This window comes from Mytilus edulis, chromosome 6, assembly GCF_963676685.1.
Source record: "Mytilus edulis chromosome 6, xbMytEdul2.2, whole genome shotgun sequence".
Lineage (NCBI taxonomy): Eukaryota > Metazoa > Mollusca > Bivalvia > Mytilida > Mytilidae > Mytilus > Mytilus edulis.
In genome coordinates, this window is record NC_092349.1 from 30979448 (window position 1) to 31006291 (window position 26844).

At 32.7% G+C, this 26844-nt stretch overlaps 1 protein-coding gene across 2 annotated transcripts; it reads right to left on the bottom strand.

Annotated features, from left to right (window-relative positions):
* Window positions 1–251: 251 nt before the first annotated feature.
* Window positions 252–26509, bottom strand: LOC139527496 (sodium/calcium exchanger regulatory protein 1-like). Of its 2 annotated transcripts, none has more exons than XM_071322987.1 (4): window positions 26173–26509; window positions 5688–5875; window positions 3705–3806; window positions 252–1292 (listed from the first exon to the last, which is right to left on the bottom strand). In XM_071322987.1, the coding sequence occupies exons 1-4, from the start codon at window positions 26240–26242 to the stop codon at window positions 1242–1244; spliced, it is 411 nt and encodes a 136-aa protein (XP_071179088.1). In that variant the 5' UTR covers window positions 26243–26509; the 3' UTR covers window positions 252–1241. The 2 variants fall into 2 exon arrangements, with proteins under 2 accessions (XP_071179088.1, XP_071179089.1); XM_071322988.1 differs by lacking the exon at window positions 26173–26509 and adding an exon at window positions 14815–14945.
* Window positions 26510–26844: the final 335 nt, after the last annotated feature.

Genomic DNA, 26844 nt, shown 5'->3' on the forward strand with positions numbered 1-26844 from the left:
TTCATCACTTAGGGTATCAACAGTCCAGCAATTAGCAATTCTTGTATCGTATGAAATATCATTGATTTTGTTATTGCCTGTACATAGTCTAATGTGTTAACGTGAGTCCTTAAGTACCGAATTACAAGTGTCTACCTTCTATTTATTTTATGCAATTGCATTATGGAAATAAGGGGAACACTCACGTTGTAAAAAACAAAAGTATTTTTTCAATCCCCATAGCAACAACAGTAAAAAAAAAACTAACTGTGTAAGCTTGCTCCCACATTTATTTAACAATTAAAGACTTATATCTGAACATAAATTACTACTCAATTTATCTATAAAATTATACATTTATCTTAAAAAAAAAGTAAATAGCATTTTATCCTGCTGCGTTCAGGCCATCTCACAGTCTCACATTTAGGGCTGGAAGAAATTGTATGCTCTCCTTTAAAATTGCCGAAAGAAATACATACAGATGTAGCGTAAGTTGAACGCGGTTCTTTTTGAACCGTCCATTTAAGGAAAAAGATAGCCATACCCGATCGCACATCGGCAGAGATATTGCAAGATTGAATCTGATTTTGAAATTATCTTAATAAAACCGACTAATCATTTGTGACAGGTAACTGACGACTTTCCACAAACACTACAACAGATATTTGTAATCCTCAATCACCGATTATTATCATGTAAAGTTTATGTTGCAAAAACGCCTGGTTTTTTATAGGTATGTTCTATTCCTCCATCGTAATAAAAGTCAACTTTACGTAAGTTTAAACGTTGCTGTTTTAGTTGAAAGTGTGTAGATAAGAAAAGAATAACAATTATGTGCATTTGTTTTTAACAATGGCATTGACCCAGTAACAGACACATTTTATACGGTTGAAAGGTATTATCCTCGTGTCAGTTTTCTAATGATTTCTGGGTTTTCTACATATTTTTAACGGAGTCACACATTATGAAAACTCAAGAACAGATGGTCCGAACATGGTAAATATATATCCTACTTTACAAGGAATGTTAGATATATAAACTGCAGAATGACTGACAGAAATATTTAACGTATGTTCTTTAATGGACTACAAGATAATTTATAAATCAGATATTCACTTAAAATAACATAAGAACATTTACACTAGTATAATATTACAGTCATAAAAATAATTCTGGTCGAAAACACATTTACGTAACGAAATAAACAAGCACAACATTTTTTTTTGCTTCTTACACATATGCGCATTTAGACAGTTCAGAACTCAAATTTTCTTGTACTTCCGGGTGCAGCTAACTCCATTTCCGGTCATGACCTGTAAAAAAGAGATGACGAATTACCACCACAGCAAGTGAAATGTAAACATACGAATACTTAATACTTATTACTACAACAGCCACCGAAATGTAAACATATGCATACTAATTACTACCACTGCATGTAAAATGTTAACATACGTATACCAATTACAACCACGGCTCAGTGAAATTTAAACATACGCTTACTTATTATACTACAACAGCAAGTGAACTGTAAACATGCGATTACTAATCACACCCGTGACCCCCATACTAACCACAACCGTGACCAGTGAAATGTAAGCATACGCATTCTAATTACTACAACGCTCAGTGAAATGTAAACATACGCATACTTATTACTACCACAGCATGTGAACTGTAAACATACGCATAACAGTTACTACCACGACCAGTGAAATGTAATCATAGGCATTCTAATTACTACTACGGCTAGTGAAATGTTAACATACGCATACTAATAACTACATTGGCCAGTGCAATATAATCATACGCATTTTAATTACTACCACGGTCAGTGATATGTAAATATACGCATACTTATAACTACCACGACCAGTGAAATGTAAACATTATCATTCGAGTTACTACCACAGCATGTGAATTGTAAACATACGCATTCGAGTTACTACCACAGCATGTGAACTGTAAACATACGCATTCGAGTTACTACCACAGCATGTGAACTGTAAACATACGCATTCGAGTTACTAACACGAGCAGAGAAAAGTAAACATACACATACTAATTACTACTACGGCCATTGAAATGTAATCATACGCATACTTATTACTGCTACGGCCAGTGAAATGTAAACATACGAATACTAATAACTACATCGGCCAGTGCAATGAAATCATACGTATTCTAATTACTACCACGACCAGTGAAATGTAAACATATGCATACTTATTACTACCACGACCAGTGAAAGGTAAACATATGAATACTTATTACATTTGTACTACCACAACCAGTGAAATGTAATCATACGCATACTTATCACTACCACGACCAGTGAAATGTAAACATACGAATATTTATTACTACCACGACCAGTGAAATGTAATCATACGCGTACTTATTACTACCACGACCAGTGAACTGTAAACAAACGCATACTTATTACCACCACCAGTGGATGTGTACTGGTTTATATTTCAGTCTTAGATGCATGATTTTTCATAGGATGTTATTGGCTTTTAACTAGCTGTCAGTAATTGCAAGTAGTCTCTGAACTGTGCATAGTGTCATTTTTGTTTTTGTGGTGTATAAGTACTCTGTCATGTTCACTCTTTGTGTGTGTTAAATGTTTTTCTGTATTCTATCTATCTGATGAGTTAAGCCATTTTCAATTGATTTTTATAGTTTGTTTTTATGTTGTTTTGTTTTACTACAGTTAAATGTTAGGAGTGTTTGTGTCTGTAACTGAGTGGCTGTCGTTTGTTGCTTTATATCATACTTGTTTTACATGTTTTTCGTTCATTATTATTTTGTACACAAATTAGGCTGTTAATTTTCTTGTTTTTGATTGTTTTAGGGCTTTTTATAGAGGACTATGTTGTATGGGTTTTACTCATTGTTAACGGCCGTATGATGATCTATGTGTGTTAATTTCTGAGTTATTTGATATCTTGTGAAGAGTTATTGTCGCGTTGGCAATCAGAGAGTCAGTAGACTGCATCTTCTTTATAATAATAGTTGCTTTTGGTAAAATATAAAATGCTGACATCTACTAGTCATCTTTTCATGTTCTCTAGGGGTTTGAGTTTTAGATGATACAATGATTAAAAAATGGTGACCCATCGAATAAAATATAATACGTTGTTCTTCTTAATGCATGCAGGCTTCAAGTGAGGGAATTACTGAATGTTATGTGGTTTATGTACAGAAGGGAATTCAATTATTCACAACACATGTTTTATGAATTACAGGTTAAAAGATTTCCCTTTAATGCAATCAGACAGATGTTATACATACCGTTTCCGCTATCGAAGTTAAAATGACTAGGTGTATAACACTACTAATTCTAGGAGTTCGAAGCACTTTTCTGTATTAACTTCCATCAAAAATCTAAACATCTTGAACTAATAAGGAGCTTGTTACAAAAATGAACAAGCCGTTCGTTGTGGTCCAATGCTTCGTGTTGATGGCCGTACTTTGACCTATACGGGTTTCCTTTTTTTACATTGTGACTTGAATTGAGAGTTGTCTCATTGGCACTCACTCATATATCACATCTTCTTATTTCTATGATATGGAATGTCAACTTACCTGAGACACGCCTTGTATTTACAATTTAGAGCCCACCTGTTTACTAAAAAGATTGCTTTTATATTTATCATTGATGAAAGAAGTGCATGGGAATAAGTTCGTTCGAATTTGTTATCTCTATCCAGAATGCTTACCATAGTCATTGTATCTCCGTCAACAGTCCGAACATTAACAGATTCAAAATCTGGTCCCGTTTGTTTTTCTGTCAGGTTGTTTCCGTCCAGTGTATACAAAGCCTACAATAAGTTTATAAAATTACAGCACTTATAATGATAGCCATTAGCTTTCCAACAACAAAAACGTGATATTAAGGTGAAATCATTTACAAGTGGAAGTTTAGCGCTATAAAACCAGGTTCAATCCACCATTTTCTACTTTTTAAAATACCTGTACCAAGTCAGAAATATGACAGTTGTTGTCCATTCTTTTGATGGGTTTTATCATTTGATTTTGACATTTGATTAGGGATTTTCTGTTTTGAATTTTCCTTGGAGTTCAGTATTTTTGTGGTTTTACTTTTTACTCCAAGAAGCGAGCACGACTTTCACAAGCATATATGATATAAAAATGGCACTTTATATATATTTTATACGTCCGAAGCGCTTTTCTGGATTTACCTTCATCAGACACAGCGGCGGATCCAGCTATTTTGCTTTGTTTACTGCCTGTCTTAACAACATAAAATCTGCTGTACACAATGGTACAATTAATTTGATTGTAAATGGCAGTTGTAACTAGAATCGTAAAGACAAAAATGTTCTGTTCACGATACATGTACCAACAACAGGCCTTTTTCAACAATCGGGTGGATAGTATCTTGGCATTGACTATTTGTTGGACTGATTAAATTGCAGATGGTAGCCTCGGTTCACATGATATGGTGCAGAATCACTAACTTGTAAGCAAATGACACCCTGTGGCGCCAGCAACTCAAAAGCAACTTATCGATGTACTGACTAGGGAATTTACAAAATGTAGTCTCCGACGCCGATAATTTACAAGCAGCGACACATGGACCGAGTCACGCGCTAGTGTTGTCGTCCCAGGAGTAAACAAACGACCCGTAATGTTTGAATTTCTATTTGATTGACAGCTGACTTTACTAGCGATGAGTAAAATTGAACATAAGGTCAACGTGTATATATATATACCATGATTTGTCATTCTAAAAACTTAGTTTTACAAAACAGATAGTTGGTGCCATATCATTTTCCTAACATGTTGAGTCATCATCTGTCAGAGAAAGCCGATACTGTCAGCTTAATTATGAATATGGAAATTGGCTTGTTAATCACGGGATATAAAACGTATCATGCTTAAATATATTCTAATCGTTATTGATAGAAACATTCAGTATACAGTTTGCTAATCAATATATGTCTATATGACAAATTCATGTGGGACATGTAGCATTTAGTATTTTATGTTTTGCTTACCATGCAAAAAATACAGATTTGAATAGAAAAAGTCGACTGTGCGATTTAAGAAGATTTTTAAATTAATTTGAATAATTGGGAAAAAACAATAATAAAAATATTCTCTATGACGAGGGAAAAATAATCGAAAAAACATTTTTCTTAAATATACCCAGTTTTAAGTAAAAAAGTGTACGTCCATAAAAGTAATAAGTCTTTATAGCCCAATAATGCTGAAAGTGACGTTAAACAAAAGTGGCGTTACAAAACAGTCAATCCTAATATTGAGGGGCGGATCCAGCCATTTAAAAAAGGGGTTCCAACCCAGAGTAAAAGAGGGGGTTAAACTATATGCTCCCATTCAAATGCATTGATCGTCCCCGGACCCCCCCCCCTCTTTTCGATCCGCCATGCACTGATATTTCAGCATTGGAATATAAGAAATAATTGCAGAATGTGTCCATGGGACACAGATGACAGATGACGCCCCTCGAGAATGATAAACGTAACACAACTTAAGTTTGCATAACATTTGTTTAAGGTAAATTTAAGTTAGAGAACGGACACGAAAAATTCAGCAATTTTTCCATTTGTAAAGGGGTATAACTCTAGAACGAAAGAGCAACGCTACCTAAAATCAAAGTTATCTGTGTTTTGTGTTAATAAGCATTTTGTATAAGTTTCTTAATCAGTCTATTATACCTTAAGTGGTCTCCCGTCTAAAGTTGTTGTATCTATTTCTGTTCCCAATGTAAATTTGATATCTCTAGATCCTGCTGACGTTGTCACTCCAAACGTCCAATTATCGCCGTCGTTAGATATTTTATATGTCATTTTAGAGGAATCTCCCAATGTCTGCATGGCCTGCTGTCGCCTGTCATCCGGGACACCTGAAATCGAAACAGTCGAAAACTTCTGAAATACATGTATAAGCTTTTTTTAAAAACTATGAATCATTGTTACTGTGTTAATAATATTCTTGACGACAGAAGAGTTGAGGATCATATTTCCACTCTTCATGGACTCTGCTCCTTAAGTAAAACAAAAAAGGAAAAAGCATTTCTAGCTTTCCTTTTGGTAATGTCTAAAGAGATGGTCTTTTTTTATCTTCTTTGATAAAATGGTATTCAAGGACAATGCTGGAAACTACTACGTTCCCTTTATAAAAATGTAAGTAACAAGGTAATTTTTGAAATTTTAAACGAATCAGACTGGTTGGATCAAGAATTTGGCCTAAACATGGATGTCTTATTATGATACACAAGCAAACGCCATCCGTATGTATACAAGTCAAGCACGCTATACCAATAACAGTGGCGGATGCAGAAAGTTTCATAAGTGGGGTCCACTGACTGCCTAAAAGGGGGCCGCACGGGTCATGCTCCAGTGATTCCCTATATAATCAACAATAATTTTCCATAAATACGCATCTGAAGACTCGCGGACCTCTGACCGGAGATTGAGGACACGCCTTCTGAATACTAACCAAGCACACTTTACCACAGACCATCGAGGTGGTTCAATACCGCAATAACAGCGCTAATATTATAAGATAAGATGAGATAAATATATCAGTTAGATACATACAAGATAACATGATATAACAATATATGATGGCCACATTATGAGTCTTCAGTCTGCCAACGTAGATTTGAAGCAACTGCTGTTACATGCATAATGTGAAACCCATGAAAGTTAGTTAAAAAAAAAATGGTAAGCCATTGAAAGTTATACAAAATTAACGCTTTTCGTAATCGTTTGAATACTATACAATATTATTTGATATTATATCGTACTCCATTAACGTATAATTGTAACAATACTAAGGTATCTACAGTAAACATGTCGCCTTGTATTTATATTAACCCTTTTCCGATATAAACGCTTTCATGCTTCACTTTATCGCACTGACGGAGCAGATTATATTTACATAATGACAATTGTTAATTATTCCTGATCATTGATGTCTTTACTGCCTCCAATTATATATTCAATATGAAGTCGATACTTAAGTTAAAACGGAAATATGTGCTTATTTGTTATACTTGAGCTTGATGGCTTTATTAACATCACTTTTAATCAATGCATTTAAAAGAGAAATAATAAAAGCCTCATTACTTCTATTCTGTTACACATTTATCAAGTTTCCAGAAAGGTTTTTATTGAATAATCCGTACCATCATTTACAGAAAATCAAAGGAATACCGTTTTCAACAAAATAAGGAGATTTACATATCTAGAATATAATCCTCGAGTTGCGATATATCGTTGATGAAAAAAGAAAAATACGGTATTTTCCTCCCTGTTATCCACAAAGTAACTTGCTCTAAAATTAGGCGTGTGGGCATATTGCTGATTTTCATTTACTTCTAGATGTAGGGCCATGTTTGTATCTCTGATAACAATATTATACCTAGCAGTAGGATTCAGAAACTTGGCTTTGGTATATATTCTTGATTGCAATTTTAATTCTAGTTGTAAGTTCAAAAATTGGGCTCAAGTGTATTGCTGTTAACGATCTTATTTTTATATGTAGGGTCACAAAATATTATGTATATGTATATATGATGTAATGCTTATTGTCATTCGACTTGAAGGCTAGCTGCAGGGACTAAAATCGGCGCGGTTGTAATTCAGATCGCAATCATCTTATAGATAAAGGGTACAAGAAATGGAATTATGTATGCTTCTTAAGATCAACGCTTTTTTAGTTGTAGTTTCAGAGGAATTAAATGATGGCGTATAACTAATAGCCATTACACTTCTAGTTGTAGGGTCCAATTTCTTTTGTGTGTTTTTTTGTTGTTGTTTTGTTGATAGTCATTCTTTATCAAGTTGTAGGGATCATCGTACTTTTTATCATAGAGTCCACAGAGTATGTTTTTGTTCGCTAATAGTCATCGTATTTTCAATTTTAGTGTGTAATTTTTGGTGGGGGTAGGTTTATTTTGTAGGCCATCCTACTTCTAGCATGTCTCGTTGATGGGTCTTAGAATTGGGCAAACGTGTGAATTGCCTATGGCCATCCTACTTTTAACATGTCAAGTTGAGGGTATAAGAAGGGATCGTACTTGTGTTCGGTCCGGTTTTGAGTTCAATTTAGTTTTTGATCTTTTTTGTGTTAGTTAGTGCTTATTGCATACCGACGTATGGATCAGAGAACAGAATAAAACAATGACTTGTGTTGATGGCACATATCTACAATAAAACTAAAGTTATGTCAATTATCTAGACGTTATCATTTACATGCCAATTAAAGATAAGATGTGCCAGATTTATTTGTAAATGATATTACCAATCCACAAAGTGATGTAATTGTTTTAATTGATTTGTACTTTGTTCTTTACATAGTTTGTTTGCAATGGGATGAGGATATAAACCATGTGTATACAGAAAATATTTAATAAACATTCGGGGGAAATCATGTAGACATTTTTGAATGAATGAGTGTATACAGACAATATTTAATAAACAACCTGATGATGATTTGAACCATGCAGACATTTTAAATGGATGAGTGTATATAGACAATATGAACGTGAGGTGTATCACAAGTCCCTTCGTGCAGAGGTTACCGCATTGTCTAATTTGATATTATTAGAGATCATGCAAGTCACTTGGTTCGAGACCACATTTTCCTTGTGCCACGAATAAAGTCCCTCCCCTGTTTTTTTTTTTTTTTTTTTTACAAAAAAACAAATATCACTAAAATAAAATTTTGAATCAAACCAAAAAGTATCTAGATCTTTAGATTAATATAACAAAGAAGTGTGTAAAAATTCAAGCAATAATCATAAATTGTTTTTGAGATACGGCGCGACGTGTAAAAAAAAACCATCCCCTTTTTTACAAAATACTCATTAACTCAAAAATAAATTTTTGAGTCATCACCAAAAAGTATACAGATCTTTAGATTAATATAACAAAGAAGTGTGTAAAATTTTAAGCAATAATCATAAATCGTTTTTGAGATACGGCACGAAATGTAACCCCCCCCCCTTTTTTTCACAAAATACTAAATAACTCAAAAATAAAATTTTGAATCATCACCAAAAAGTATACAGATCTTAAGATTAATATATAATAATCTTTATTTGTCATATAAGTAACATTATACTTGTGACATAAACAAAAGTAACAACAACAATAAAATAACTGAGTTGAACACACACATATATCTATATATATACAAGTAAAACTAACTAAGAGTCCCCTGTCCTCAGCTCTAAAGACTGTTTTATAAAGGAACCTGTTTTTTTTCACTTGGTTTATATTAGAAGGATTTAGTAGAATTACTAGTTTTTGTGTATCAGATAGATTTGGAAACATAGGATTATCTATTGCCATGTCATTAAAAAGTTTTATACGTAAAGCGTTATTAATTTGACAGTGGAGGAGAAAGTGATTTTCATCTTCTAAGGTTTTACAAGTTGGACATGTTCTATTGTCTCGAGGTATTTTTAGATATCTGCCCTTTTCAATGAGCAAATTATGGTCACTAATTCTGATTTTTGTAAATAAACGTCTAGTTTCAAAATTTTGATATTTAAGATAAAATTCTTGGTCTCGTTTGACTTTAATATTTTTGTAAAGAAAAAGTTTGTTATTTTCGTTCAAACTATTTATTTTATTTTCCAGTAGTTCTGTATAAAATTTACTTGTAGTATTCTTAATCCAAGTCTTTAATTTGTTAACTTGTTCCATGTTTTGACAGGACATTACTTTTTGTGTATCAATATTCATTTCTTGTGTTGAGTCTTTTATAAAAGTGAACCAAGTATAAACTCCTTGTGAATCAAGGTGTTTACTTAATGTATAACTTTCTTTTAGTAACTGGTTTATGTTTTCAGTATTTAATCTAGCCCAATAAAGAATTGCTTGTGTTTTTATATATTTTTCTATTGGTTGTCTACCAAGTTCAGCTTTAACGCCTAAATTAGCAGATGTTTTTTTAGTACCTAGAATATATTTACAGAAATTAACATGAACCTTTTCAAAGGGAGTCTTATCCAAATATTGGAAATTATCTATATCTTTGTTTTGAGATTTTAATCTGCCTTTTGCTCTATAATAAGATTGATATGTATCCATGTATGATATTTCAGCATTATATGTTAAAATTGGTTTTATAAGAGAATCAAAAAGATTACAGGATACATTAACAGGGAAATTTCCCCAAAAGGCTGCATGTTTTTTTAATGAAAACAGAGCTTTCCTAGCTTTTTTGGCTAAATCTGTTAAACTTGCATTTAAATTTCCGTTATTTTTTATCAGAGTGCCCAGAAATTTATATTCTGTAACGTTATCAATTTTTTCATTATTGAACCTTACAATGTATGGTTCCAGTTTTGTAGTTCTTTGTTCAATGATCATTGTTTTTGTTTTTTTAGTATTTAGACATAATTGCCATTTTTCACAGTAATTTGATAAGTTATTTAGGCTATTTTGAAGACCTTCTTTACTTTCCGATAAAATTATAAGGTCATCAGCAAACAAAAGACTTCCTATATCAGAATTTAATATTCTCAAGGGTGTTGAACCTTTATGGTCAAAATTTTCAACTATATCATTAATAAATAAATTGAAGAGTGTGGGACTAATACTGTCCCCTTGTTTTACTCCTCGGTCAATGGGAAAGAATCTAGAATGTTTATCATTATATTTTAAAGATGCTTCAGTATGAATAAACTGTTGTTTTATTATTTCAAACATATGTTTCCCTACACCCATTTTAGCTAATTTATAAAGCATTCCAATTCTCCAAAGGGAATCAAAAGCCTTTTTAAGATCTACAAAACAGACAAAAAGTTTTCTTTTATTTTTATGAATATATTTATTAATCAAAGTTTTAAGGATAAATACACTGTCTGCAGTTCTATGATTAACTCTAAATCCAAATTGGGCATTAGTTAATTTTTTTTCCAAAGTTTTAATCATTCTTTGATTTAAGATGCTACTAAATAATTTGGATATACAGTTGATTAAAGAAATTCCTCTGTAGTTGCTTGGGTTACATTTGTCACCAGATTTATGTACTAAAGTTATGTATGCAGTATTCCATGAAGTTGGATAGTGTCCTGTTTTTAACATAAGATTAAATAATTTAGCATATGCTTTGGTAGTTACGGGACTACTAAATTTAATTACCTCGTTTAACACACTATCTGGACCACTTGCTTTTCCATTTTTTAAGTTTTTTAAAATACAATTAATTTCAGAGCAAGTAATAGGCCTGTCTGTTTCAGGGTTATAAGAAATATTATCTTCAAAAATTTTCAGCTTTTGCTCAATTTTGGTTTGAAAATCATTATTTATTTTTGAAAACTTTCCTTGATTTTGGAAATGTTTAATTGTGCTTTCACTGTCCTTTAACATTTCTTTTAAATCATCATCTCCATCTATATTTTTGTTTTCTAGTGATTTTAGTATTTTCCAGTATTCCTGAGGATTTTTATTCATTGAATCTGAAAGTTTATCAAAGATTACAAAGAAGTGTGTAAAGTTTTAAGCGATAATCATAAACCGTTTTTGAGATACAGCGCGACATGTAAAAAAAACCCTCCCCCTTTTTTACAAAATACTCAATAACTCAAAAATGAAATTTTGAATCATCACCAAAAAGTATACAGATATTAAGATTAATATAACTAAGAAGTGTGTAAAGTTTTAAGCAATAATCAAGAATGGTTTTTGAGATACGGTGCGACATTTGAAAAAAAAACATACCCCTGTTTTAGTTACAAAGTGCCGTAACTCAAAAAGTTTAAATTTTATTTTCACCGAAAAGTATACAGATCATTTGACCATTATAAGAAACAACTATATTAAGTTTCATGAAATTTGGATAAGTCATTCTCAAGTTACGGTGCGACATGTTTACGCCGGACAGACAGACGGACGGACACCTGACATTTGTATACCATAATAAGTCCCGTCAACGGGCGTATAAAAATATTATTGAAAAAGCGTAGATGGGATTTTTTTATAATTTTCATTTATTGTTTAAAAGAAATGCACTACGAAATAACTGTGGACTTGAACCACTTCATTAGTTTTAGAAGAACAGTCACGCGACATGTCTATTATTACGTGTATACCAAGTTTCCGTCACTGGAGGTCGGTTCATTACGCTTATCTAAACGAAAACGCAAGGACGAACTCGCAAAAAGTCACAATAGTTTTTGCTACATGATTTCTCGCTTTCTTTTCATGAAAAACTAAAGACAAAAACGTGTAATGCCAAAAGAAAAGAGCAATGACTGCATCTGAGCACTAAAGGTCGTCGTCGGTCACAATAATTCTATACTGTTAAACAATCGTCTTGTGTAAAAGATGTCTCTTCTGGAAGTGTCTATTGCTAGAGAAAAGCCGCCAGAGTAATATCTATAAAATTCTAGACATTTGAAAACTTAACTTTCGCATAAATTTATGATGTGTTTTTTTTTGTTATTGAATGTATTATATTAATTGTTTCCCGATGTTATGAAGCAGAAAGCTGTTGCAATTATTTGCTAATTCTTCTACACTTTATAGTATAGGTGCAAACAAATGAATTGGCTATAAATTCTCAATCCAACTGTTTTGTGCATACACACTTCTCGTAAACAGTGCACGGGAGTGGTTAAATATTTATAAAATGTCTAGGAACTATAAATAAAAATATGTCGAATGGAACATTATCAAAAAAGAGATATAAATAAACGGGGAATGAGTCCATGGGACACAGATGATACCAACATTTGCACATAAAGTTATAAATGGACACTAAGAACAGTAACAGTGACACTACCAAATGTTTTTTCTTGATCTGAGTTTTGTTGCATTGTGTATAAGTTGCATAACATTTGCTTGTGGCAAACTGAAGTTAGAAAACGGAAACAAAAATTTCAGCATTTTTTCCATTGTAAAGAGGCATAACTCTAGAATAGCAAAAGTGACGCTATCCAAATTCAAATTTGATCTGTGTTTCGTTGTATTAATCATTGTATATAAGTTTCATAACATTTTTCTAAGGCAAATTAAAGTAAAAGACAGGAAACGAAAACACTGTTGCCATTTGTAAAGGGACATAACTCTAGAACGGTAAAATTGACGCTTCCAAAATAAAAACTGGATTTGTGTTTTGTAGCAATATGCATTTTATAAGTTTCATAACATTTAGATGAAGCAAACTAAAGTTAAAGAACGGAAACAAAAAAAAAACCCAACAATTTGCCCATATGTAAACATGGTAAAGGGACATAACTATAGAAAAGTAATTCAAACTTAATATATAAGCATTGTGTGTAAGTTTCATCATAATATGTGGTTGAGTCAAACTAAAGTTAGAGAACGGAAACCAATGTTGGTACGTACAGACTGACAAAGGTAAAACTTAATGTATTCCCCTCTACGGCAGAGGCATCAAAAATCAAAATTAATACCACGGATCGAGGTAAAACTACAACGGTCGAATACAATAAAAGACACGAATCAACAGAACAATCAACAAGGGGGTCTCATTGGGGGGTTCGGATCCCGGATCCCGCTTACGGTTTTGTCAGATTCCCGTATCCCGCTTACACTATGTATGTAAGCAATTCTCATTTTTTTTTAATTTCCCGTGTCCCGCTAGCCTTCACTTCCCGTTTTCACGGCACAATAACTTGACTTTCACGTGTCACGCTTACAAAAAATCGGCAATCCCGCGTCACGCTTAGACCCCAAATGGGACCCACCAACAATGCAAGCACCTTCCAAAAAAATCGTCAGTAAACAGGGAATGAAAACCCGACATTCATTATTAAAGTAAATTAGTTTTATGACCTCGACATAGCTCGCGACATAATAACATTTCAACTTACTGTTGTTAATATTGAATCGCTATTACTAGTATTTCTACTCTATTTCTCTATTTATAAAAAAACATAAGTGATATAATTAGTTTTACTCTACAACATAAAACATGAACAAAGGGTTTGTATTCAGTTCACTTCAAGTTGCGTTCAACCGTAATGTTGTAGAGAGCAAAACATGTTCGCGTTAATTAAGGGGAAATTATGAATAAAGAATATACGTGGTGTAATTGATATTGGAAGAAAGGTTGAATTTAATGACAAAAATCTCTGAATTAAAACAAAATCAATTCTAACATAAAATATTCCTGATACAACTCATATCATGAAATATGTTTCTGATACAACTCATCATGAAATATTCCTGATACAACTCATATCATGAAATATATTCCTGATACAACTCATATCATGAAATATATTCCTGATACAACTAATATCATGAAATATTCTGTGGAAACTGTATCGAGTTTACCGCAGTTAATCACTAAAAGTAATAAAAAATCTCTACGAAATAAAAACCAAAATAGGTAGAGGAAGACCATCAGTACATTCATTCGAAATGATAACATTCAATTTGTCAAAACTTAATGGAATCTTATTGCTTAAGAGTCTATTCTATAACCTGCATACATTTTATCTAAACTATGCTGTTGAATACCATTTAATACACCATAAAAACTATTTTTTTCTTCATCGAAAGTCTTTTTTAACCAAAACGAAACATTTTGTATCTGTTTATGAAAACAATCTTTTTTCCAACCACTTCATTCGGTTGAAAATACCTATATATATATTTTTTTATATAAATACTGCAAACTATTATCATTCTTAAATTTGATTGTATATTTAGCATTGGCCAAATTACTTAAAGAAGTACAAAGCAGAACGCATAAAATTAATTTCAATACTTTTGAAATATCTGTTATAAATGGCATTAATTAATTTAGGGGGAATAAGTTTTACCTCTTTAAAAAAAATTAGAAAAAACTTACCAATGGCAATCATATATTCATTAAAATTTTCACTAAAAAATATTTCCCAGTTTCCGTTAAATATTGCCATGTTGCTTCTACTAAGAGAGATTTACATATATATATATCAGATAGGATTGTAGAGTGATAAATAATGTGTTTGGTTGTCATAAATCATAGCAGTGATTTTGTTGTCAGATGCCAATGATATACATATGTACATCGTCTTACTAATACAACTCCACAATGTACTGCATGCCATGCCAATAATTAGCAGGCCCTCTTTGTTTAATTTTTTAATGCTTAAATAAATTTTATGGGGAACTGTTACTATCTTACAGTCTGTCAGTAAAAATCTTATTTTACACTTTAAAAATTTGAACTTAAAAGGTAACTTACTTCTCAATAATAAGTTAACATGCATAAAAAAACTACCCCAAAACAAACACATGACTATTTTCAAAGTTTTGAAGCCCATTTCCCCATCTAGGGGGAAAATACGTCACGGTCTGCATAGCACATAAAAATTAAAACTATACCATATAATATTATAGTATGTCAAATATAATTTTTATATGCAAGTTTTGTTTGATACCTTTTCTTTATCTGGTCAATTGCATGTGTTTTTGGTACTTTAGTTTTATCAGTACTTAGTACAAAGATTTATATAAAGGGAGTAGATAGTTCTAAATAAACTTATATCAAATCTCTCTCACCCTATTTAGACTTGCTACTATTCCGTTTCTTTTTATTTATTTATTTCTTATTAATTTATATGCTCACCGAAAAGTACCAGTACAGTATACTGATTGCCCTCTGTATATGTCAGTCTAATGGTAAAATCTTAGCTATAGCAGTAGAATTGTTAAAGGGGCAAAATTGAAAAAAATAGAATAAGAAAGAGACACGTAGAAAGTCTAAACCTCTACTACAAATAATATTTCTTTATCGAAGATGCAGTAATTCATAAACTACACCTACTTAAAATGTAATTTACAGCATGTACAAAAAGATGATTAATTACTGATGATATTATAACGTATCTTCATCACTGATAACTTTGATAACTTTTCAACAAAACATAAAAAATACGCAGATGTTTATCTTAATATGACCTGTGTGTTTTACTACAAAATAATCCGGGTAATAAAAGATAGATCAGTAGTTTACCAGATGTCGTATTTGTGTGTAAAGTTGGCTTGTTACAGTTTAAGTATACGAAACGCCGTGGGGGCATAAACCCGGTTGGGTGTATCTTAATTACACCAAGATAGTATTGACAATGCAAAAGTGACAATTTTCAATATTTGAGTAGGGGTCATAAAGGAACATAACTGAAGAACGGTAAAAGTAACGCTTCCAAAATTTGTACTTGATCTGAGTGTTGTGTATAAGTCTAACAATATTTGGTTTAGAAAAACTTAAGTTAGAGATCAGAAACGAAAAAACCCAGCATTTTTTCCTTTTGTAAACAGGGATAAGTCTAGAACCGTAAAAGTGACACTACCACAAATAAAACTTGATCTGTATTTTGTGGTAATAAGTATCATGCTGTATAACTTAAGTTTCATAACATTTAGTGAGACAAACGTTGGAGAACGGAAACGAAAAAATCAGCAATTTTTATGATTATAAAGTGACACCATCCAATTTCAAATTTGATCTGAATTATAGGGTAATAAGCATTGTGTATAAGTTTCATGGCAAATGGTTGAGGCTAACTAAAGTTTAGATAACCGAAACTGTTGGGCGTACGGACGGACGGACATGGGTAAAAACGACTATCATAAAGACAACAGACAAAATGCTTATGTAAGAGTTATCGCGATTAATGAAAGCCAGTTCAGAGCAAATCAATGAACCTTTATGAGAACGCTTACATACAACACACCCCTACATTGTCACTAGGCAAACAAATTCTCCCCAGATTCCTTAGTTCAAAGACTCATAACTTATGTGACAAACAGTTTTTTGTGAATATGTTTATCTACATAGTATGTCCTTATATTCTACACATGTTAAATGGTTTCAGAAGAGTTGCGATGACAAAAACGGGATTGACGGACGAGGGAAAATATTTATTCCTCCTCCGAGTTTTCTATTCAGAAGTTAATCATTTAAATGCGAGGCACGTGATTGTCCTCAAACATGTATAGTTTCACAACAGAGGTGAGAGAAGTAATTGTCATTAAATTTTTTTTAGTTTCAAAACAATGTCGAGAAGTGATTGTCTCAAGACTTATTTAATGTAAGGTTCACATACGAGTCGGAGATAAAATAATAATAAATATTATTGTATAGCAATATAATATTTCCAACAGAAAGTAACCAAAAGTTAGCGTGCAATAAATTCTATTATTCCATATTGGTATTATTTTAGTAGGTTTCTCTATATGAATTGGATTTTGAATAAAAAAGCATATTCACCTGAGAAAGTGTTATTCACCGCGCTAAACGTCACGCGCTTTTACATGCAACGTTATGGTACATTTAAAATGTTTCATGTAAAAAAAAAGGTATATGTTTGTCATTAGATACATTTTCTTCTCTCGGACTATGGAATAAAACAATTACTGTCTTTTGTTTCGGTAAATATGGGGTTTTATTGACTTTTGAAAAACTGATATTCACTTCGGCCGTCGGCCTCAGTGAATATCATGTTTTCAAAAGTCAATAAAACCGCATATTTACCTCATCAAAAGACAGTAATTGTATAATATTGCACTAGTGCAATAAATCTTCAAAATTCATGACGTCATGAACGACAAAACCTTAGTTTAAACCAATTTTTACTTTTAAATATTATATTGCTATACAATAATGGGTTATTGCATGAATATTGGGGAATATTGTCCCTCGTAGAACATATATTGCAATCGCAAGCTCGTGCAATATAAAGTTCTACTCGGGACAATATTCCCCAATATTCATGCAATAACCCTATAATATTGCATTTCACACAGAATTTACTTGTTTTTGTATCATTACCCTTGACTTTTCTAAATACTACATTTTTAAAATAACTTATACAACATGACACATATTGTATTTTCCATAACTGTGACCAAAATACACATCTAGATATTATAAACCCTTATAACTTCCCTTCGAGGGTCAAAGGTAAAAATAATATATGACAATACATATATATATATATTAACTAAATATTTTTTTTATAGAACACCTACAGGGGATGGGCTTCGTTTTTAGTGAGTCAAAATTGAATGTAATATTTCCCAACATCCTAAACATGCTAAATATATTTCTTCGTCACGAAGTGTTAAAGAAAAACAGGAACACAGAATTGTATCAGTGGCGGATCCAGAACTTTTCCTAAAAGGGGGTGGGGGGGGTGGGGGGTGGGGGGTGGGCGCTGACTGACCTAAGGAGGGCCCGCTCCAGTCATGCTCCAATGATTCCCTATATAATCAACCAATTTTTTACCACAAAAGGGGGGCCCGGGCCCCCCAGGTCCCCCCCCCCCCTGGATCCGCCTATGTGTATAAAATTAAGCTAACACTCAGATAATGTTTTCTAAACAATTGAATGACGTGTTTATATGTACTTTTATATGATTTCAACTACTAATAAGGTTGATTGTCATTTCGAGGAAATATGATAACTGTGTAAAATATATTTCCGGAAATACTTCATTGTTTCCGTTAATGATAGTGAAAAGACAATGATGAAGCATTCGTTCTAATTTTACCGATGTGCGATGCTATCTATACCCTGTGTATGATGATTTTATCAAATAAATACACACCCATATGATGCCGCCGCTTGCATGATATATCAATGATATCGGATATGTTCCTTACGTCGTAACTACAATCCCCTTTCCTTTCATGAATGTGACCTCCCGAATTCGACTATGTACCGGATTTGTTATAACATAAGCAACACGACGGGTGCCACATGTGGAACAGAATCTGCTTACCCTTCCAGATCATCCCTAGTTTTTGTTGAGGTTCGTGTTGTTAATTCTTTAATTTTCTATGGTGTGTCATGTGTACTAGTGTACAAGCTATTTATAAAGGGCCCCAAAATTACTAGTGTAAAACCATTCAAACGGGAAAACCAACGGTCTAATCTATATAAAAAAACGAGAAACGAGAAGCACGTATAAATTACATAAACAAACGACAACTACTGTACATCAGATTGTGTTTGTCTGTTTGTCCTTTGTCTTTTCATTTATAGCCATGGCGTTGTCAGTTTATTTTCGATTTATGAGTTTGACTTTCCCTCCGGTATCTTTCGTCCCTCTTGCATATGACGTTTAAAATGGGACATAACTCTAGAACTGTAAAAGTGATACTACATAAATTTTTACTTTATGAGTTTTGTGGAAATACTGAATACGGTCTCAGAATTTAACCAGATGCTCCGCAGGGCGCAGCTTTATACGACCGCAGAGGTTGAACCCTGAACGGATGGGGCAAGTATGGACACAACATTCAAGCTGGATTCAGCTCTAGATTTGGATTGTGATTAAATAGATGACACAGCATAGGTTTCTGACACAGAATGAATGTGGTCAAATAAACTTAAAATTTGTTGTTTGCCTTTGAGCAATTCAATATGCTGTTGAATATTAATCCTCTCAAAAATATGTTTGAAGAAATTTTCTTTTTATTTATGAATTCTGAAATGAGAAAAATTGACCCCCCCCCCCCCCCCCCCAATTTTTTTTCTCACATCCCCCTTTCCCTTATTCCAAAACTGATCTCAATTCAAATTACTAATGGAGTTTGCAACAATAACTACTCAATTAAATACATCATAAAATATTAAAATGTGAAAAAAGTGCTTGTTATCACTGAATGGTAAAGATTGTTTTAATTTATCAGTTGGTAGTAAAAGTGAAGGACAGTGAAATTAAATATACATTGCATATTGTATAAAACAATGATTTAAGTTGATTCAACTACTATTTTAGACAAAGAAAGATAACTCCAATTTAAAATTTCTTGCTATTGCGCAATATAGTGCAAAAAGGATATTTCTTGCTATTGCGCAATATAGTGTAATTAGATATTTCTTGCTATTGCACAATACTGTGCAATTGAAAATACTTGCTATTGCACAATACTGTGCAATTGAAGATTTCTTGCTATTGCACAATACTTTGCAATTGAAAATTTCTTGCTATTGCACAATACTGTGCAATTTGAGATTTCTTGCTATTGCTGATTACTGTGCAATTAGATATTTCTTGCTATTGCACAATACTGTGCAATTGAAAATACTTGCTATTGCACAATACTGTGCAATTGAAGATTTCTTGCTATTGCTGATTACTGTGCAATTAGATATTTCTTGCTATTGCACAATACTGTGCAATTGAAAATACTTGCTATTGCACAATACTGTGCAATTGAAGATTTCTTGCTATTGCTGATTACTGTGCAATTGAAAATTTCTTGCTATTGCACAATACTTAATATAATGATTTGGACCAACTTGAAAACCATAATCAAAAATCTAAGTACATGTTTAGATTCAGCATACCAAAGAGGCCCAAGAATTTAATTTTTGTTAAAATCAAACTTAGTTTAATTTTGGACCCTTTGGACTTTAATGTAGACCAATTTGAAAACGGGACCAAAAATTAAGAATCTACATACACAGTTAGATTTGGCATATCAAAGAACCCCAATTATTCAATTTTTGATGAAACAAACAAAGTTTAATTTTGGACCCCGATTTGGATCAACTTGAAAACTGGGCCAATAATAAAAAATTTAAGTACATTTTTAGATTCAGCATATCAAAGAACCCCAAGGATTCAATTTTTGTTAAAATCAAACTAAGTTTAATTTTGGACCCTTAGGACCTTAATGTAGACCAATTTGAAAACGGGACCAAAAATTAAGAATCTACATACACAGTTAGATTCGGCATATCAAAGAACCCCAATTATTCAATTTTTGATGAAATCAAACAAAGTTTAATTTGGACCCTTTGGGCCCCTTATTCCTAAACTGTTGGGACCAAAACTCCCCAAATCAATCCCAACCTTCCTTTTATGGTCATAAACCTTGTGTTAAATTTCATAGATTTCTATTTACTTATACTAAAGTTATGGTGTGAAAACCAAGAAAAATGCTTATTTGGGCCCCTTTTTGGCCCCTAATTCCTAAACTGTTGGGATCTCAACTCCCAAAATCAATCCCAACCTTTCTTTTGAAGTCATAAACATTATGTCAAAATTTCATAGATTTCTATTTATTTAAACTAAAGTTATAGTGCGAAAACCAAGAAAATGCTTATTTGGGCCCTTTTTGGCTCCTAATTCCTAAACTGTTGGGACCAAAACTTCCAAAATCAATCCCAACCTTCCTTTTGTGGTCATAAACCTTGTGTTTAAGTTTCATAGATTTCTATTTACTTAAACTAAAGTTATAGTGCGAAAACCAAAAGTATTCGGACGACGACGACGACGCCGACGCCAACGTGATACCAATATACGACCAAAAAATTTTCAATTTTTGGGGTCGTATAAAAACTTAAAAAATTGACATTTATCCATTATACATGTATATGGTGCAGTATCCAAAATCTATATACATGGTTTCTTTTAATTGAGTTATCTATTTCAGTTGATATTTTAAAGTGAGTCTTTCTATGTTGTGATATTACACTATATTGTTACAGATAAGGGTGAAGGTTTGGTACCATTAAAACGTTTAAACCCGCTGCAATTGTTTTCACCTGTCCTAAGTCAGTAATCTGATGTTCAGTAGTTGTCGTTTGTTGATGTGGTTCATAAGCGTTTCTCCTTTTTTATTTTTTATATAGATTAAACCGTTGGTTTTACCGTTTGAATGGTTTTACACTAGTAATATTTTGGGGCCCGTAATAGCTTGCTGTTTGGTGTGAGCCAAGATTCCGTGTTGAAGGTCGTACTTTGACCTATGATGGTTTTCTTTTAAAAATTGTGACTTAGATTGAGAGTTTTCTTATTGGCACTCATAACTCATCTTCTTATATCTACCTAGATTTAGTATACCTTGCAAAAAACACCAAGACATCATTTTTTGATGAAATCAAACAAAATTTATTTTGGGCCCTTTGGAACACAATTGACACTAATTTGATAATGTGGCTCCAAATCCAAAATATTAGTGCAAAGTTATATCCAGCAGACAAAAGTACCCGATATCGCCGTTTTTTGTTGAAATTAAACAAAGTTTAATTTTGAACCCCGATTTAGACCAACTCGAAAGCTGGGCAAACATTTTAACTAAATTCTGAATACGTTTTTTAAGATTCGGCGTCTCAAAGAACAAACAGAATTTATTTTTTTGTTCTAATAAAACACGGTTTAATAATGGACCCTTTGGACATAATGTTGACAATTTAAAAAACGGTCATAAATAATAATAAAAAAAAAAAAAAAAAAAAAAAAAAAAAAACAACAACTAAATACACGGTTAGATTCATCATATCATAGAGCTCCTTGAATTCAACTTTTTTTAAATCAAATTTTAATTTTAGACCTTATAGTGTACCAATTTGAAAACGGGGATCAATTTTGGACCCTCAACGTGAGCCAATTTAATAACGAAGCCCAAATAAAAAATCTAAATACACTGTTAAATTCAACATATCAAAGATCAAGACTTTGAATTAAACCCGATGAAAATTGCTAAAAAAATATGCAATTTTACAAAATAGTAGAAAAGTATTGATTGTGGTCCCTATTTTACTCTGATCATTTAACGTTTAGAGCCATTCCCTCCAAAATCAATATCGACCTTCAATTTATGTGATAGAATTCGCTCTTGGTTTTACAATTCGTGGAGATCCAAATATTTATGCTTAAGGTATTGTCCGAAAAACCAGGAAAACCTTGGTTTTATCCCAATTCCTAAAAGATTTGGGCAATAACTCCGAAAATTAAACCTATTCCTATTGAGGTATGACAAATAGAACTCCATACACTAATGCATGAGTTATTGTCACGAAACCCAACAGATAGGAAATAAAGAAATTGAATTTACGAAAAAAAACTTAATGATAATATAATGAAGGTAAAATAAATAACAATTAAAAAAAAAAAAAAAAAAAAGAGAGCACCATTATCCGTAGGATAATTTGGTACGCCGCTGAAGGTTGTTTCCATAGGATCAACAAACTGACCAGTGTAATTCTTTTACAACAAAACGAACACAAGATTAACTTGTTAATTGTTAAAAATAACATCTAGGTTAAGAATAGAATTTTGTGTTCGACATTATGTAATATTGTGCATGCATGTTTCTGTTAATATTACTCTGAGAGATTATATGCATCATACTAGTGGGGAAAAGATGGAATTCGATCTACTGGTGATAGGTACAAAGGACAAAAAAGGGAGATGATTTAACCTTTTTTCCATTTTTTTCTAGGAATGAACAGCAGACATAAGGATACTACATACCTTTTAAACATCTTGAAAATATTCGATCTCGAAAAAAATGTCCTTTGTTTTTGTCTAGAGGGTATCTTTTCAAGGAGAAGTATTCATTTTGCAGAATAAGATGACCTTTCTCCAAGTTTTAGGCCTCCCTCTGAATTTTAGATCAAGAACATCAATAAAATCACCGCACCTTTGCTATGATTTGTCAATGAAACGATGTTGTGCCATGAATAAATTTATTATCAGTATATTTTCTGACACTTTAAAGTACAAAATGATGGACGTCAATTTAACTAGATCAAATTAATGAGCAAAATGAATAATCAAATTGACAAATATATAAACTTTCTTGTGTTTATTATGTAAACTTGCAATTCAACCCGTCTGTGTTTTTTTTGCAATAACATTAATATAAATTAATGATTGTTTACATGTAGATCTGATTATTTAAAAAGATATATATATAATTTAAAGATAGACAAGCACTGTGCAAGATCAGAATAAGTGCACTTCCTCTAAAATTTGAGACAGATAAATATGCAGTGTCCCCTTTATAACTCTTTAAGAAAAGAATTTTATGATAATATTTCAGTAGGTTGTAAAAATTTTGAAAAGTTAAGCACAAGTGCCAAATTTAATTGGCTTTTTATTCAAGAAAACCTAGAGGTATTGAAAAATATTGCTATTTATATTAACAAATGTTTTGAACTGAGAACACTATCAATATAGTATAGATATTGTTTTATTAAAGATGTTGAGAATATTTGCCTGTTAATAATAAATATATTTTTATGCCTTTTAATGTATATGGCTCTGATCTGGTTGTAGATTAACATCTAAGAAATAGTTAATTTCATGTTTATGATTTGTGTCATTATATTGTTTCATTATTGTAACAATTATAACTAGAGGCTCTCAAGAGCCGGTATTGCTCACCTGATTCTACTTCGGTTTTTGAAATCATATAAAAAAATATAAAATTTGGCTAAAAGTAACAACACTTGGCCAGCACCTCATAAGGAAAGGAACATTCATGCCATGTTTGATTTCATTCAATTCAGTGGTTCTTTAGAAGAAGACTTTTGTATGCATTTCCAATAGGGTCCTATGTTAAACTAAGTCCCCCCAATGGCAGCCATCTTGGACGTTGCAATGACAACAAAGTAACAACACTTGGTCACATCTCATTAGGAACATTCATGCTATGGTTGGTTTCATTCCATTCAGTGGTTCACTAAAAGAAGACATTTGTATGTATTTCCAATAGGGTCCTATGTTAAACTAAGTCCCTCACTGACGGCCATCTTGGACGTTGGAATGGCGACAAAGTAACAACACTTGGTCAGTATCTCATTATGAATATTTATGCTATGTTTGGTTTCATTCCATTCAGTGGTTCACTGAAAGAAGACATTTGTATGTATTTCCCGTAGGGTCCTATGTTAAACTAAGTCCCCCACTGGCGGCCATCTTGGATGATGGATCGGCTACAAAGTAACAACACTTGGTAAGCACCTCATAAGAAACATTCATGCTATGTTTTGTTTTATTCCATTCAGTGGTTCTCTAAAAGAAGTCATTTGTATGCATTACCCATAGGGTCCTATGTTAAACTAAGTCCCCCGTTTGCGGCCATCTTGGATGATGGATCGGCTACAAAGTAACAACACTTGGTCAGTACCTCATAAGGAACATTCATGCCATGTTTGGTTTCATTCAATTCAGTGGGTCTCTATAAGAAGTTCAAAATGTAAAAAGTTAACGACGACGACGGATAACGGACGACGAACGACGACGGACGACGGACGCCAAGTGATGAGAAAAGCTCACTTGGCCTTTCGGGCCAGGTGAGCTAAAAATCATTGTAATAAATTGCATTGCTCTTCATGCCATTGGGCCCTTTAATTGGAATAAAAATATCTAATCTTATCTTGTCTTATCTTAGTATAATATACTTGTAACAACGGACAAGGTACGATAAGACCCGTTTTTTGACCATTGTTTCTTAAGATTTAATAGCGTGCGCCTACGTGACCCGGAAAAAATATGGCAATTTAGACCGCAAAAACTGTTCTCATGACATTGGTATAAAACAAATCCTGGGTCACGTAGGCGCAGGCACTAAAGAACTAACAATTTGTTGTAAAATTACCTGTAACATGTGTAAAATGAATTATAATTAGACTATTTGAATAATAACAGAAAGTTAACCCCCTCACCACACCCAGTTGCAAAATTTAGTGGTTTCGAAGTTCATCCAAAATGTCCAAACAAATTTCAAACCTCAGGCAATATTTTAATATAATAAGTAGCTTTCCAAAACATAATTTGAAAAATGAGAAAATAGGGGGGCCAAAAAAAACAGGCCTTATCGAACCTTGTCCAAAGTTTAGCTATGTAAACTATGCCAGTCATTTTATATCTGATTTCAATACGGAACTTTTCCATGACTTAAACGAAGTTTAAAAAGTGATCTTCCCAAGCGGCTCGTCCTGAGGGCTCGTGTGATAGGGGATCGTACCTATAATTCAGATGCAGGCACACCCTGTTAATATTCGGATTGTCTCTTCGGCACACCCTGTCAATATTCGGAATTGTTTCTTCGGCACACCCTGTCAATATTCGGAATTGTTTCTTCGGCACACCCTGTTAATATGCGGAATTGTTCCTTCGGCACACCCTGTTAATATTCAGAATTGTTTCTTCGGCACACCCTGTTAATATTCGGAATTGTTTCTTCGGCACACCCAGTCAATATTCGGAATTGTTTCTTCGGCACACCCAGTCAATGTCACGCGCTACATATGTACATTAAACACTTATAAACATTATATTTTTTTTACAGGAATCTTGTTAAGTAATAAAAGTGTCACATTGATTTAACATTAACATATTTCAGTTATTAAATTAGTTTTATTTTGGAAAAATGTATGAAAAAGTTAATAATAATAAACGAGAAAAACTTGTCTTACCTATAGCTTTCATATAATCGTCAAATCCTGTACTGTTATCAATCTGCCATGTTCCAGTAAATTGTGCCATCCTGCTTCTCTCAGTCCTAATCCCGTCCTTCTATTAATCTACGGAAAAACTTTATAAATATCACTTAATTCTTAAATGGCATGCCAAAAAATGCGGTATCGATTTTTGACCAAGATTTATTTACAGATGTTGAGTAGTCGTATTCGATATTTTAATTCATCTGTTTTGAATACAAATATGAGTAATAGATGAATAGGTTACAGTTGAATGATAAAAACAGGAAATTCTTACAATCTATTTTTACTACCGGACATTTAACATCATACTGGTTGATAAATCTAACTTTATAGCATGCCATTTATTGGCCAGCCGTCTTAAAAAAATATGTTTCAATGCTACATTCCACCGTTTACTGCATGCCATTTGATATAACGAACATTCTGCGAAAACTGCTGATTAAGTATGTACTTATGCTTACATTTGAGTTATACAAGTGTCTGCAATACATTTACAATCAATTAGCAATTGATATTGAGACCGTACATGTACTCTCGACTTTAATGTAACTTTATCATCAAGAAATATTGATGCTAAGGAGGGTAGGAATGTCAACTATCATGGGTTCAGGGGGGACTGTGGTATATATGGTTATGCATAAACTT